Below are 16861 nucleotides of genomic sequence, written 5' to 3' on the forward strand. Positions count from 1 at the left end.
AGGACCTATGCAACAAGAGTTGTAGCTTTTGGGTCTGATAAGGTCAGTGAAATCCCCTCAGGATTTATCCTGAAATCCTGTGCCTCAGATTGTAGATCCTTTGTCAGTGTCAGCCATGTGGATGGGTCACGACCATTGCTTGGCCAGTGTGCCCTCTGACAGAGTGAATTTTAGAGAAATATTTCTGAAATGAATACATAGCATGAGAATGATTTTTTTTTTTCCTCAGGCTGCCTTAAGGGTTGGTCTGGTAAGGCAGGTAGAGGTAGGGAACTCAAACCCTTGCGCTTGCCAGGCAAGCGCTTATTCTACTGAGCTATCTTCCCAGCCCCAGAGATGGGGATTGAACCACGGTATCCTGCACCTGACTGCATTTGCATGAGGAGGCACGTAAACAACTGAGCTAAGGGGCAGGCCCCCAGAAATTTGAGAAGGAGTTGTTTTTTGGCCACCTTAAGGGCAGGTCTGGTACAGTTTCTGGAGCTGGGAATTGAACCACAGTGCTATGCACCTGCCTGTATTTGCCCAAGCGGCACTTTAAACAGCTGAGCTATCCGGCAAAGCCCCCATAGCATGAGATTAATAATAGATTGCACATTGTAAATAAATTATTTATAAACTTAAATGAATGTAACAATAAAATTGTCTAAAATAAAAATGAAGAAAGAATTTACAGATCAGTCATATAATAGTTCATTCTGTGCCACAATCAAAAAACTTATGTTCATATAATTACAATTCTCAAAGTAGAAAGGAGTAGGCAATAAATATTTAAAGATTTAAAATTTCTGAATTTAGTTGAAATTATAGCACCACATTTCCAAGAAAAATGAACCTTTTGCACAAGAAATATGAATAAAATCATATCAATATGCACAAAAATGAAATTGCCCAAAACTAACTGTAAAGAAAAAAATCATTAAAGTATATACACAAAAATATTAGCTATGAAAGAACAAAATTAAATAGCATCATATTCACATTAGGAAAACAAAGAGTAAATGGGTAAGAAACTAGACTAATTAATTCAAAGGATCGAAAAAAAAAGATCTCTCTTCATTAAATTTTATACTTAGCAAACATACCTTTGAAAACTAAAAGTAAAATATTTTCCAGTTGTATAAACTCGAAATACTCTAATATCTCCAGATGTAGCATATAGAAAATAACAAAGATCATAATCCAGAAAGCAAGAGAAGTTGCTGTATGGTCCTGGATAAAGAATAAAGAGCTCTCAAAATGGTAGTTATGCTGGACTATATAAAATATAGTTATATTAGATGAACCCATTTAAAAGGTCAATGAAGATTTCCACAAAACAGTATCAATCTTATGTCAGGTTATATACATATTTTTTCATATATATGTGTGTGTGTGTGTGTGTGTGTGTGTGTGTGTGTAAACGACAAGGAAGAAGTAATATAATCAATGGAAAATGGAAATATACTTTTTAAAGTTTCTAATACCAGGAGAAAATATCATATCAGAGTACTCACATAGTATTTGAATTGGTTAATGTATACAAGAATATCAACTAAGAAAAAGTTTTCATGTTAGTAAAGAATTACTAAGAATAAAACATAACATAAATACTGGAATGGCAAATACATGACCAGCACTTCTAACAGTTTGGGGATAGGATATTGCACAAAGTTCTAGTATGTCATGGACCTGGACAGTGTCCATGACGCTTACTGGTGGCCAGGTGTCACTTGTGGGACTGAGCTACTGCTATTTCCTTGATATCTGCCCTGTAGACTCAGATAGAATCATGACCCATCGGGTACAAGAGAAGTCCATTTGTAGAGTATGCTGATGGAAATATTTTGCTGCTATATACAAAAGAATAATTGAAAGACTGCTGTTATATACCTCTTTTTCTCCTGGGTTTAATTGTTTGCCCTATTTGGTGGGTTCTTTCTGTTATTGTTCATGGAGCTGTGGTCATTTTGATCCCTCTCTAGAATATCTTTTAGTAGTCTGTGTAGGCTTGGCTTTGTCATCGTGAAATTCTTTAGTTGTTCTTTGTCATGGAAGTATTTCACTTCTCCATTAAACTTGAAAGAGAGCTTTGCAGGGTATATCAGTCTGGGTTGGAATTTGTTTTCTTGTAAGACTTGAAGTATTTTGCTCCATGCTCTTCTTGACTTGATGGTTTGTGAAGAGAAATCTGCCGTTATTCTGATGGGTTTTCCTTTAAATGTGATCTGTTTCTTTTCTCTAGTGGTTTTTAGTATACTGTTCTTGTGCTGAATTTTTGGGATTTTGATTATTATATGTCTGGGTGTGATTTTAATTGGGTTGATGTTATTTGGAGTTCTACATGCATTGGTTACCTGAATGTCAGATTGTTTGCCCATATTTGGAAAGTTTTCTCCTATTCCTTCTGCCATATTCTTTTTATATAATTTGTATTGACTCCTTCTTTCTCATTGATGCCTATTAGTGTTATGTTGTTCAACTTTGCATCATCTTGCAGATGTTGAATTTTTTTCCTGCATCCTAGTTATTTTTCTTTTCTTTTTCTTTCTTTTCTTTTCTTTTTCTTTCTTTTTTTTTTTTTTTTTTTCTTTTCAGAACCGGGGATTGAACTCAGGCCCTTGTGCTTGCTAGGGAAGCGCTTATTCCACTGAGCCATCTCCCTGGCCCCTCCTAGTTGTTTTTAAGAAATCTTTTTTTCCCATAAATTTATTGAGAAACAAATAGCAATGAGACAGTTTCAAACCAAACTGGTAGAACAGTTTCAATAATTAACACATTGTATACATTCTTCCTAGTGGTTGATTGCTGTACAAGATGCAGACATGGTATCCTATTTACAAACACCATTAGAACAAATCCCTCTATTCATTAAGAGAACGTAACTGTATATCGATCCTAGCCATTTGAATACACAGATACAAAATGGACATTCATCTGCATCCCCTTTTTGTTGTTAAGTTCCGTTATTTGATAACTATTCTTTTTTTTTTTTTCGGAACCGGGGATTGAACTCAGGCCCCTGCGCTTGCCAGGGAAGTGCTTATTCCACTGAGCCATCTCCCCGGTCCCAAGAAATCTTTTCTTACTTTTTCGCTAGCTGCAATGGTGTCTCTAAGGTGTGAAAGTCTATTTTCACTTTCATTCAAATGGTTTTGCCAGCTTGTGATTGAGGTTTTAATTTCCTGCATAGCACTTTGAATCTGCTTCATGCATTCTATTTCTTTCCTATATTGCTCATTCAAGGATTTTAACATTTTTATATTGTCCTCTATTTTTATCAGTGTCTTCTTTACAAGCACTCAGTATTTCATTCATTATAATTATCATTTCATTTTTTCCTTCAGAAATTATTTCTGATCTGATTTTCTCTATGCCTTTCCAAAGTTGTTTCTTTACTTCAGATGCTATTATTTTAGAGATTTCAAGTGTGTGCTTTCCCATTTCTTCTATGCTATTGTCTCCTGCATTTGCTCTGGGCCTAAGAATGCATTTTGCTTCTTCTCTTTGTCATTGTATATAGCACTGTCTTCTGACCTTTAGTGTAGAGCTTTGGTACAGTTATTACCTTAGCACCAGGTCTGGATCTACGAACTCATCCAGGTGGGTGTGACTTTGGTCTGGCTGCTGTGCTCCACTTCTTCCTGTTGCAGCCCTTGGAGGTGAACCCTCTGTGCCACTCTGGCAAGATGTTCTGCTCCTGGATCAGCTGGGTGGGTCTTGCTTCTAGCCTCTCTGCAGGGAGTTCTGCCCCAGGGTTCCACACCAGGCCTGTCTGATGGATGAAGTTCCACTCACACGCTGGGCCTGGGCTCTGGCTCGAATGAGGATCCAGTGGATTCCAGGTGGTCTCACTTACATGCCAGGACTGGGCTCTGGCTTGAATGAATAGCTGGTGGGCCCCAGGTGGTTTCACTCACACCTGTGTCCCAATTTAGAGTATGTTTTAATGTTTTTTTTCTCCTTCTCTTCCCTCTCCCCTCCAACACAGGTGTCCACCTCTCCCTATGCCCAGTATGGTGCCTGGGTAGGTGGCTCCATCTTGGCCTCCCTGTCAACCTTCAAGGACATGTGGGTCACCAGCAGGGAGTACAAGGATGTGGGCGGCTCCATCATCAATAGAAGAAGCTTCTAAGTTGGGGCTCCCGGAGTCCCCACCATCTTTTCCATCAACACCACATCCAGGCCAACCTTCAGTGAAATCAATCCATGTTTAGGATCAACTCATGTGCAAGACCCTTCCTCCCCAGATGTCAATAAAAATGAAATAGGGATAAACCCGTGTCTGTCTGAATTCACAGCATCTAGCGACTTGCACATTATTGCAGAGGGAATTTCTGGTCCTCCCCATGTACTAGTCAGGATGGCTCAGGGACACTGCTGCCATCATAAACATTCCCAGGTAGCAGAAACATAAACCGAGTCTGCCCCTCTCTCCTGCTTCCTGTCCCCTTTAAGTTGACAGACCCTCCCCGCATCCTTCTGCTCCAAACTTGCTAGCAGAGTAGACAGGCCACTTGCGGCACTGGCACTCAGGGTGTGTGTCTCAGTGCATTTTTGGTTGCTTTAAAACATACCTGAGGGGCTGGGGAGATGGCTCAGTAGAATAGGGCCTGAGTTCAATCCCCAGTTCCGCCAAAAAAAAAATTAAAAAAAAATAATTAAAAAACCCCATACCTGAGATCTAGCATTTTATGAATGACAGAAGTTTATTTAGCTCTCAGTTTTAAAGGCTGGAAGTCAAAGAGCCTGGTGCTGGCACCTGATGAAAAGACTTTTTGCTGAGTCGCAGTGTGGTAGAGGGCAACAGAGGGTGAGATAGGGCAAGCTAGCTCAGGTCTCCCCTCCCCTTTTGTAAAGCTGCTGGTGCCTCATGACTTCATTGAATTCTGATCACCTCCCAAAGGTCCCACCTCTTATTGCCATTAATATGTGGATTTGAGGACTAAGTCCCCTACACCTGAGCTGTTAGGGGACCCAATGAAACACCATGGCAGGAGTTTGAGTGTATGAGTCTTCTAGTGGGTCTTACATCAACCACTACATGCTGGGGCTCAGAAGGAAGACAAGACATATGTCACAATGAATTGTCCACACAGACAGCAGACAGGTCTCTCTCTCTTTCTCTCTTTCTCTCTCTCTCTCTCTCTCTCTCTCTCTCTCTCTCTCTCTCTCTGTCTGTCTCTCTCACACACACACACAGGAGAGCCCAGTGAGTGTCTTTCTGTTATAGGACTACTAGCATGCCCACATGAGATCAGGTTGGTGTTGGCATAAGAAGGGTTAATATAGAGATGTGCTAAATAATCTGCAGGGGATGTGCAAAGAAGAAAAAGAAAATAGGGCAGCAATAGCTGCGGGAGTAACCAAGAATACTTGGTACTGAAGGACACCCTGTTTTTGTGTCCTTGCTCCCAGATGCCTAGCAGGTTCTCACATATAGCCTAAACATTAATCTCGGATACATACGGTGGGCTCTTGTTATGTTCACTTAAAGTAACCTGAAGGCTGAGACTCAAGATATATAAAAATAAACTCCGAAAGTGGGTGGCAGGCTTTTTGTGCTAGCTCTCACTTTGCTTGCATTGAATGTCTGTGTTATTGTTTGTGGCCCTCGCCCGTGAGTCTTTCCCAACAAGTGATGCTGAAACCCGGGACTCCCAGAAGCAGAATGTGGCTTTGTCCCCTCAGTCTTCCCATCTGTGAACGACTTATGGTGCCCCTCATCATCTTCGGATTCTACTATGCATTAGTATGGGGCAAAATTTTTCTACAGCCTGGGTTGCTCATTGTACAGCACTTTCATTTTCGCTGCACCGAGATAGATCTTACTTGTTCTACCTCTGACTTAAATCGCTTGCTTAAGAAAACAGATGAATGCTGCTCTTGGTATCCCAACACGAGCTCCCTACAAATTACAGATTGGGAAAAAAATTGGGTGTATCTTACATAAAGCCCCTAGAGCCCCCATACAAATACTTAAAACTTGGCACCTATGAGGAGATGCCATTGAACGATTTGGGGTTCCACAAAATAAAACATCAGTGGATACACCTCCCACTATGACTAATAAAAAAAAACTGTCCAAAAACAGGAGCCAAAAATAACAGCTATATCCACATCTCCAGCTCTACTAATTGATATTGCTCCTCCTTACCTGGATTCACAGGTTTGGCCCACCTGTGACAATTGGGTTAGGGAAGCCCTAAAGGAAGGAGATGCTTCTATTCTAGCATTATGCCCAATTGTTGGAAGACCAGGACACGAAACACTCCCTTATTGTGTGTTCAAAGAGTTTAAAAAGAGCTATCCATGAGAATGACACATGTAGTCCTTACAGCACTAATTTATTAGGAGACATTGCATTTGGCTACAAACTTACCCAAAAGCTACAACAGCTGTTAGGAAATATAAACTGGCTACACTCCTATTATCCCACTGACATACAAACAGTAAGTCCACTCTTTCAACTGCTCTCTTCTTTCACCTCTGTCTCACAGACACTACCTATCTCTTCTTCTGTCAGGCAGGCTCTATTATACCTTAATTCTCCGCTAGACCTTCATTTTGTAGATCGCACTCCTTTAAAGGAGGAGATACGTCATTTTATTTTGATATCTCATCAATCATACTATATAGGAGTATTGGCTCAACATTATAACAATAAATGATATTTTGTCAGATGGCCTCACACAGCTCACTCCATAAAGAAGACCTTATATAGCCCTGCCAGTCAGATTGCTGACCTGGTGGAGCGTGCGATCAGACGAGCCATACATTTGATTTGCTATATCAACCCTACGGTTTCCTGTGGAAAAGATATTCATCACGCCTTTTTGGGTGATGACCGGTATCTATTTGTTTTCATTACAAGTCTCTTCATATATAGTTCTCCTTACTCCATGATACCCACTTGTCAAATCTACAAAAAACACTTCCAACCTTTTCTTTTCGCCCTTCCATGATTCTGTCAGATCAACCCATTCCAGGACTCACAATATATACTGATGAAAATGAAACTAAGGGAGTAATAGCTTGGCAAATAAATCAAACACGGCATCATAGATACACACTCCCTCATGCCTCCTCACAACAAAATGAAATGGCAGCTATTTTATTGGCTCTCCAATCATTTGACAATCAACCTTTACATATCATTTCTGACAGTGCCTATGCCTGCTATGTGGTGCAACACATTCCAGATGCCGTCATATCTTCTGCTCTTCATCCTCCATCATATTCTTTGTTTATTTCCCTACAAACTCTACTGTGGTGCTGCTCATCTCTCGTATGTATTTGTCATGCTAAATCACACCTTAAACTACCTGACCTCATTTCATAGGGCAGTAATTATGCTGACTCTTTATTACCTTTGTTTATAGACCCACTTACCAGTCATCCATTCTTTCACCAAAATGCTCGTTCTTTACAGAAACAATTTCACATTCCTTCAACACAAGCTCAGAATATTGTTCCATCATGTAATCAGTGTGTCCCTAATTTTCTTTCCTCCTTTGAACCAACCCCAGAGGTTTAAAGATCAATGAAATATGGCAAATGGATGTTACTCATTGTCCTCCTTTAGCTCCTTATTCTTATCTACATGTCAGTATTGATCCATATTCACAATATGTTTGGGTCACTGCCCATAAAGGAGAAAGCACAAAGCAAGCTATTAAACATATTCTCGCTGCTGTTGCAGTTATGCTTAAACCAATAGAATTAAAAGCAAACAATGCCTGCTTATGCTGCTTGTGCTTCTGCCACATTTTGTTCACAATGGGACATTGTTCACAAAACAGGAATTCCACATAATCCCACCAGTCAAGCAATAGTAAAACGTTTACATCATAAATTAAATGAGGGGCTTTGCAAATGCTTCTATCCATCCTCTCAGTCATTTTTTGCCAACCATGGTCAACCTCATCGTGTTCTTCGATATGGCCGACAGCGAGCCCTTGGGCTGCTTCTCTTTCAAGCTGTTTGCAGACAGAATTGCAAAGACAGCAGAAAACTTTCGTGCTCTGAGCACTGGAGAGAAAGGATTTGGTTATTAGGGTTCCTGCTTTCACAGAATTATTCCAGGATTCATGTGTGGGTGGTGACTTCACGTGCCACAAAGGCCCTGGCGGCGAGTCCATCTATGGGGAGAAATTCAATGATGACAACTTCATCCTGAAGCACATGGGTCCGGGCATCTTGTCCATGGCAAATGCTGGGCCAAACACAAACGGGTCCCGGTTTTTCGTCTGCACTGCCAAGACTAAGTGGCTGGGTGGCAAGCACGTGGTCTTCAGGAAGGTGAAAGAGGGCACAAACATGGTGGAGGCCATGGAGCGCTGCGGGTCCAGGAATGGCAAGACCAGCGAGAAGATCACCATCACTGCCTGTGGACAGCTGTAATGCGTGTGACTTGTGTGTATGGCCACCACCAGATCAGACCATTCCTCTAGCTCAGGAGAGCACCTTGCACCCTCCCTGCCCAAAAATCCCTTCATCTCTGCTCTTACCGCAGTTCTTTGGGTTCCATGTTTTCCTTGCTCCCCTCCAAATGTACCTGGATTGCAGAGTAAAGTTTATGGTCATAAATAAAGCTAAATAATGGTTTAAAAAATTAAATGGGGGCTGGCCAAATAGCTCAGTGGATTAAAGTGCTTGCAAGCAGGCACAGGGGCTGGGGGTTCAATCCCTCAGGCTGCTGTGCCGGCCCCACACCCCAGGAGCACTGAGATGGCGTTTGAGACTGGGCGTGGTGACGCACACCTGTAATCCCAGCTCTTGAGAGACTGTAAACAGGTGGATCACTATGAGTTCGATCTAGTAGTGAGACCCTGAACATTCTGTAGACCCTTCCCTAAAATACAATAAATAAATAAATAAAGTAAAAAATAAAAAAAATTAAATGAACTTTAACACTATTAATAAAAGAAAAAAGAGAGGAAATAGGGCCCCCTGCCAGCAAATGACATAATCTATTATCTCTGATGTTATTCAAACTCAACATATTATTTGACTTATACGATTTTTCTCTCAGTCAAAGGTCATCTCCTTACCTCCATCATTTTTATTTATCAACAACTCTACCTGCCCCTCACATGTGATATAAAAATGTACAAACTGGTCAATGGAGTGATCCAACTCCATTCATAACCTGCGGAAGAGGGTATGCTTCTATTTTAACCACTCCACATCCCCTGTGGGTCCCCGCTTGCAACATCAGGCCTGGCCATGGCGTGGCATCAAAGATTAAACAACCTTATCCCACAGTTCCAAAGTCACCTAGCCTTGATAGATGCCAACCACCAGGGCCCTCCGCTGAGAAAACAAAAAAAGGATGACACATCCTCAAAAACTGGTCTCCTGGAGAAGCCTAAAAACTCTTATTAATGAGGTGCACAATTACAAATTTTTACACAGGAATTTAGAAATCTGACCATATACAACATTGTAGCAGGACAGTCCTATGCCTTTTTTCTTGTCTTTTGTTTTCACTTATGACATTCTTTTCTTTTTTTTTTTTTTAACAACAATTTACTTGAGAGAGAGAGTACAGCAGTAATTGATATGACATTAGAAGCAGTACACTTTTAGAAGACCAGAATGGCAGGCATTCCAAGCATGGCCCTAGTATTATACATTGCTATCCTCAGTGCAGTTGTTTAGTTCACAGGTGTCAGCATATATAGTTAGACAGGGTGAGAATCCTACCAATTAATTGCTAGTCTCAAAAACCTGATGGAGAGTCTCAGGACCATTGCCTTAGCCATCTTGTGTATATTGAATGGCAATGGAATACCCATCTCTGACAGAAGTAAACAAAAAAGGGTGATATAAATGAAGGACCATTTTGTACTGAAAAAAATATATATATCTGCATATACAAAATAGGATAGATATACAGCTATTTTCTCTTAGTTCAATGAGAAGAAAGATTTGTACTAATAGTATTTAGACAAGATATCATAGCTGCATCTAGTACTATGAATAACTACTACAAAGACAAAAAATGCAATGTACTAATTATTGTTATTACTGTCCTACTAACCTGTTTTAAAACTATCTCATTGATACTTCTTTCTCAATAAAATTAATATAAAAAATGAGGTACAAGATACTCTTGTATACACCCCCAAAGGATTTACTTTAAAGAGTTTGTTCTTGATGATTTGTGCTAAAATCACAAAAATTCTGTTATTGATAATTTGTTTGATGTGCTATACTTTGTCCCTTATATTGTTGGCTCCCCTGTTCAATACTCATGAAAATGTATGGATTCAGATGGCCTCCTCCCTTAGTATTTTCCTTTTGTCTTGAACAGGACCTTAATTTACAGTACGTATTCGATTCCTGTCTCCGAACAGTCTGTAAGCCTGTTGATGATATAAAAAACGTAACTTCCTTGGACATATTGACTCCAAGCCAGCTTCTTTATTTTTTATTTTTATAATTTTTTTTTTCCTGTATTTTAAGGAAGGGTCTACAGGGTGTTCAGGGTCTCACTACTAGATTGGACGCTCAGTGATCCGCCTGTTTACAGCCTCTCAAGAGCTGGGATTACAGGTGCACACCACCACACCCAGTCTCAATGGCCATCTCAGTGTGCCCTGGGGGCAAGGCCAGCACAGCAGGTCTGGGGATCAAACTCCTGGCCCTGGCCCCTGCGCCTGCTTGCAGGCGCTTTAATCTGCTGAGCTGTTTGGCCGGCCTTCCAAGCCAGCTTCTTATCCCTTGGCGTTGGGAATCTGTGTCTTTTGACACTCCTTTGGGAGCATCAGAAGTTATTACCTGCAAAGTAATAACTACACCTAAATAACACCTGTGTACGATTTGTAAATTGCGCCGGAGCCAAATGTCACAAATTGTTGGGTAATTTAAAGTGCTCTAATTATGATGAATATATTTCTAGTTATGGTAACATTCAAGTACTCCTAGGATTTTTTTTTTTACATGTAATGATCATACTTTTAATTATATTCCCACCAATCTCTCCTACATCCCCTGTGATTTAAGCAGACTGGCTATGATGCTTCTTTCCCAAATGGATCTAAGTCACCACCAAACACAAAGCTATTTGGTAAACAAAGAAAGGGGAGATGTAAGGATAAGAAAAAGTTAATATAGATAGAGACATGCTAAGTAGCCTGCAGGGCATGTGGGATGAAGAAAAATGAAATAGGGCAGCAACAGCTGCAGGAGTAACCAGGAATATTTGGAACTCAAGGACACCCTGCTTTTGTGTTCTTGCTGCCGGATACCTAGCAGGTTCTCATATATAGCCTAAACATTAATCTTGGACACATACGATGGGGTCTTGTTATGTTCACCTAAAGTAACCAGAAGGCTGAGACTCAAGATGTATAAAAATAAAGGCCGAAGGCGGGCGGCAGCCTTTTTGCTCGAGCCCTCGCTTTGCTTGCGCTGAGTGTCCGTGTGTCTTTTTGTGGCTGGTGCCTGTGAGTCTTTCCCAACAGGTTGGTACCCACAGTGTACACCTTGCAGGGGTGTGGTAACCTTCAAAGAATTTATTCCTCATAAGACTGAGCTTATTAAAGCTGATTTCATGGTGCAGGAGCTGGAGGTGAGAGTGGCTTATTCACCACTGGATTGGGGTTATTTAGGCAGCAGCAGGGAGCTTAAAGCTGTAAATACTTACGGAAAGTGCTGGGGCCAGAGCAGAGGATAAAGAAGACAGAAGCAATGTGCAGCAGAGATAAAGGGTCCCGAATGGAAAGTGCGGGCTTTTAGGGTGGAGGGGCACGAGGCTCAGGGCCAAACAGTGATGTCTTCCCTCTCAGACACTGCCTGGTAACGTTCTAGAGCAAAGTGGGAATCAATTCTGGGAGATTTGAAAGAGAAGAGCAAAAAATAGATAGTTGACTATCAAATTACTAGAAAAAAAAACCAACACCAGATGACCAGTTAAACTTGAATTTGAAAAATACAACAAATAGAGCTGGGTATGGTGGTGCACATCTGCAAACCCAGCAACAAGACTGGAGCATCCCAAGTTGGAGCCTAGGTAACCAAGAGGCTTGGTAAGATGGTGTCTCAAAATAAAAAAATAGGTTCTGACAGTGGAGCTCCATATGAAGGCAATCTCCAGCATTGCCACCCTAAAAGGGATATACAAAAAAGATCACTTTTTGGTATGGGTGCATGCGAAATGCAGCCTGGATTTTGAGTTGCTGAACCTGGCAATCCTACCACAATGAAAAGAGGCTCTAGTCCTTATCAGAGTTTGGCCGCATAATAGCTCCAGAAGGCACAGGACTAAAACAATGAAGATTTTAAGAGGAAGGGATATTTTGAAGCTAAAGTCACAAAGCTCCCTCCACTTCCCTCGGACCCCACCTGCACCTCGCTGCCCCTGACCACTCACCCTCTGGATGCACACCTCTCTATGCACCAAGCGTCGTGCTGGGGTAGGTGGCTCCGTCTTATGTGACAGGTGAAGTTTAACAGGCTGTCTGTCCAACAGACTGGATTCTACAACAAAATTCCAGGATCAGCAAAGACTGCCATTTATACTTCTGTGTTCTCTCTAGAAAACTAAATAAAACATTTTCTACAAGATGAACTTTAAAAAAACCCAACAGGGACAAATAAGCAAGAATGGTTAAGCTGCTAGGCCAAATGCAGGGGTATGGCCAAGTGATTTTTAATAGGGTTCAATTTTGCACATTTCTTTCATTTTTTAAATTTTCATTTATGTATTTGGTATGGGGTCTCACCACACAGCTCAGACTTGTAGTGATCCTCTTAATTTCAGCCTACCCAGTGCTGGGATCACAGGCATGTGCGATCACATGCAGAATCAGTTGCTGGCTCAGCGCTTCCCTGGAGCAGAGCTGACGTGGCATGTGGGACTGGGGATCGAACCCTGGCCCCTGTGCTTTCCAAGGCAGGTGCTTAGTTTGCGGCACTATCTTGATTCACAACAATGTGGAACAAAAATCTCAGGTGATTCAAAAATGGAAGGAGGGGAGGATGAGTTAGAGTGAGGTTGTGGAAAAGATGGGCACCGAGAAACTCTACATGTTGATAAGGAAAGAGTAAAAATGGAGGTGTGCACATGCCTAATTTCAGGCTAACAAGGGCATGGCATCTTACTGACCTAACCTGAGCACTACTGTGCTAGTTACTCCCTCAGATGCTGACCTACATCTTCTCCAAATCCTTCCCCTTCCCCTGGTGACTCGGTCAAGGCGAAGGTGATATTTTAGAAACCACCGCTGTTTATTTAAAAGTAGTATTGCTATCAGTAGAATGTCATTCTAGATGTCAAACACGGAGCTTGATTTTTCTTTCAGTCATCAGATATTTTCAATTTTTTTTTTCTGGTCTATAAACAAGTATTACTTCATGATTTTTTTTCAATACCGGGAATTGAACTCAGGACCTTGTGCTTACCAGACAGGCACTTAAGCTGTTGTGCTATATCCTCAGCCCCAAGTATTATTATTTCAAAACAGGTGGAAATGTTAGCCAATTTGCTTGCCCTTGTTTTCCCACCCGTTCTTCTTCCAGTGAAATGCAGCCAACGGGTATTCCTGCTCCGCGGATCTGTGCGCTGTAACCCGCACTGACACTCATTGTCTTGATTGTAAATTCACTTTGCTGTGATAAAGTACATCATTGTGAGAATGATCCTCAGACCCCTGGACAGAATAACTCTTGGAGTGGGCCCCCGGTATGATTTAGATCTAAAACATTTCCCAAATTCCTCATGTGTTTGGAAGGTGATGGGATCGGGGGTGCTGTATTCGTTAGTGGGCTGATCTAGGCCAAGCTCAGTAGCTGAGTGGGCTGTGGAGAAGCAAGGCCTGGTAAGAAGTGGGTCCCTGGGCACGTGACCTGCAGGGATGTGTCCTTGTCCCCGGGCCCTTCCTCCTCTCTGCTCTGGGCTGCCATGGCTGTCCTCCACCACACCTTTCCATATGCTGCTTCTGCTTTGAGCAGGCCAGCCTTTGTCTGGCACTGTGAACCAAAACGAAACTGTCCTCCTTTAAGTGGTGAGCATTAGGCCTTGTGCCCAGGGATGGAAATGACTATGACAACACTTTGCTTTGAGGTGGGCCGGGACGGGTGGTGAGGCTGTGTCCGTCCCTGGGGTGCGACTGAGCTTCCTGAGTGACAGGAGAGTGTCCGGCAGATGAGGATGCGCTAGAAACCCGCACTGACACGCTTTTTCGAAGAACCTTTCTTGTCTTTGATCCTGCTTTTGCTGTTTTAGTTAAAGCTCTGCACATCCAGTAGCCCAGCACAGGGGCTTGGCAATCTCAGTAGAGTAATAGCCTGCCCGCTGTCGAGTGCTCTGGGAGTGACCCCTGATCAACCTAGTCACTCACCAAGCTGGACTTGTCTGAGGCATTCTTCGGGCTGTTGGTTCCCTCTCAGTTTGTCCATGCTTTTTTTTTTTTTTTTTTTGCGCCATCTCCCCATGCCCCTCCCCCTTTAAAAATGAATTTAGGGCAGGGTCTACAGAGTGTACAGGGTCTCACTACATAGATCCGACTTGTAGTGATCCTCCTGTTTTCAGCCTCCCAAGTGCTGGGATTACAGGTGCGTGCCACCATGCCCAGTCTCATTTGCCATCTCAGCATGTCATGGGTGCAGGGCCAGCACGGCACAGCTGGTAATTGAACCTGAGCTGCTGTGCTCTGCTGGAGCAAGTGCTTTACTCCACTGAGCTATCTGGCCGGCACCCTCTCAGTTTGGAGGCAGATGTTTCTTCTATGTTTCCCTGGGAAATTCATACAGCTACAAACCCCAGGAAACTTTAAGAAATAAGCTCTAAGCTACAGAAAAATGGACAATGAAATCTAAAACAGCGGAGCCTGAACTAAAATGTTAATATTCTGAATTGTGTACTGTATTTGTTAAACTTTGAAAAAGTTTTAAGTAATGTAAAGGTCACCAGTAGCAAAGTAGTAGTAAAAGGAACATGACCCATAGGTGAACAGGATAAATCAGAATGTCTCTTAAACAGTGCTGGAAAAAATGTTTGGGAAAGACCATGAAGGTAAATTAATTCAGTGCCATTTTAGAAAAGAATAGCTGAAGGAATTAATAAGCTTGAAAGTTAGATGATAAAAGTAAGATGAGAAAATTAAAGGGAACAAAAGATTTAAGATAATTTTCAGAGAATAACACAGTCCAATAGACAGCAGCCTTCTCAACATTAACAACAGAAGCTAGAACCCAGTGCTATCCTTAAAATGAGAGGAAGAAGTAACTAGTACCCTGGAGTCCTGCACCCAGATAGCTCAGCAGACTAAAGCACCTGCTTGGGCAGGTGCAGAGACCAGGGTTCAATCCCCTGCATGCCATGCTGGTCCCACCCCTGGGGCATTCTGAGACTGTGAATGAGACTGGGTGTGGTGGCACATGCCTGTAATCCCAGTGTTTGGGAGGCTGAAAACAGGAGGATCACTCTGAGTCCAATCTGTGTAGTGAGACCCTGTACTAATTTTTTTTTTTGTTTTTATGTGAAAGAAAAATTATTAATTTGTTTTCAGTTTTGAAATATATTCCGTGTTCTTAAAACTACATAAAGTTTTTAAATTGTTACAAGAATGGCTGCATATGAGCAAGCACCTACCATTTGGCTGAGTGGATCTCATAAGCAACAAGTTGAGATTTTAAAAATTCACTTCATATTTCATTTGAAAGAATGATGTAAGTCACTCATTCATTATCCTATTTTACTTAGAAAACAGTTAGGAGAAAGGTTTTATTAAGAGCCTAAGTCTAGATGGTTGGGGGTTTTGGAATGCATTCTTGGGATCCTTTATTCCTCCTGGGAACCAATTATAATAATTTTAAGAACAGTGATAAAGTATCTGGAACTTGGCTGACTGGTGAGAGCTTTTTCCAGTTTTGTCCTTTTGGCCTTTTTTCTCAAGTTGGCTTCTGGCTGGTTCTGTCAGTACCAAGGGTTCTTGTATGATGGTGGTGGGGTAATTTTTACCTAGTAGTTCAACTTCCACTTGTTGTCCCACTTCACTTAGGTCGCCAGGGACATAAGCAAATGCCAGGCTCTTCTGGATGCCGTAGCTGAAGCTGCCAGATGTTGTGTTGTCCACCACCTGGAAAACAGGACCCAGCCGTCAGCCGCACCTCAGGCACAGCTGTGTGCTTCTCTGTCCCACGCAAAATGGCCTAAAACAAAAACCACTCATAGCATATCCTAAGGAATGCTGTCTGAGGATGACACCAGCAACAACAACAAAAAAGGAAATTCCCATATAAAAGCTGTTAATGAAAATTTCCAAGTTATAAAAAATAATCTTCAAGGACACATCTACATTACTCTGAAAATTCTCATTTTAAAATAGTAACACTTAGTTTCTTAATACTTGACATTTTCCTCAGTTTTGAACTATATGGAATTTTATAGGAAAAATAGAAGACTGTTTTAAGCTCTAAAAACTTTATTATTGAATCAGTATAGAAACAAGAGAGGATTCTGGAAAAAAAAAAAAAAGAAAAAGAAACAAGAGAGGAAAAAATTTTTGTTAAAAACATCTTCCAGTCAGATGTGGTGTTACAGGCCTCTAAACCCAGCACTCAGGAGACTGAGGCAGGAGGATTACTATGAATTCGAGGTCAGCCTGGACAACAAAGTGAGTTCAAGGCCACCATAAACTGCATAGTGAAATGCTGTCTCAAAAAGACACCAAAAAAATCTTTCAAACTTGGTTAACTATCTGTGTTGCAACTTAGAAAACACCCTGCTAATAAGCACTGAATTAAACTATGAATGGACCAGTGTTCAGTGTGAATCAATACTCTACACAAGAGGACATCCACAATATGTGTTACTCATGTGCATCATTTAGCTATTCTTGTTGACCATAAAGCCCTTCAGAAAATGGTAACT

General features: G+C 41.5%; 1 protein-coding gene and 1 pseudogene across 1 annotated transcript in view; both read left to right on the forward strand.

The window, feature by feature from the left end:
- LOC105741644 (actin-85C-like) overlaps window positions 1-4151 on the forward strand; it is a 39451-nt gene extending 35300 nt beyond the window's left edge. The window contains exon 7 of the mRNA XM_023710589.1: window positions 3971-4151. Within this exon, the coding sequence (XP_023566357.1) occupies window positions 3971-4114 (144 nt within the window). The 3' untranslated portion in view covers window positions 4115-4151. The remainder of the gene's footprint in view (window positions 1-3970) is intronic.
- A 3741-nt stretch (window positions 4152-7892) lies between these two features.
- LOC101578055 lies at window positions 7893-8382 on the forward strand (annotated as a pseudogene).
- The last annotated feature ends 8479 nt before the right edge of the window (window positions 8383-16861 follow it).

Source organism: Octodon degus, unplaced genomic scaffold (assembly GCF_000260255.1).
Source record: "Octodon degus isolate 3935 unplaced genomic scaffold, OctDeg1.0 scaffold00018, whole genome shotgun sequence".
NCBI classification, from domain to species: Eukaryota; Metazoa; Chordata; class Mammalia; order Rodentia; family Octodontidae; genus Octodon; species Octodon degus.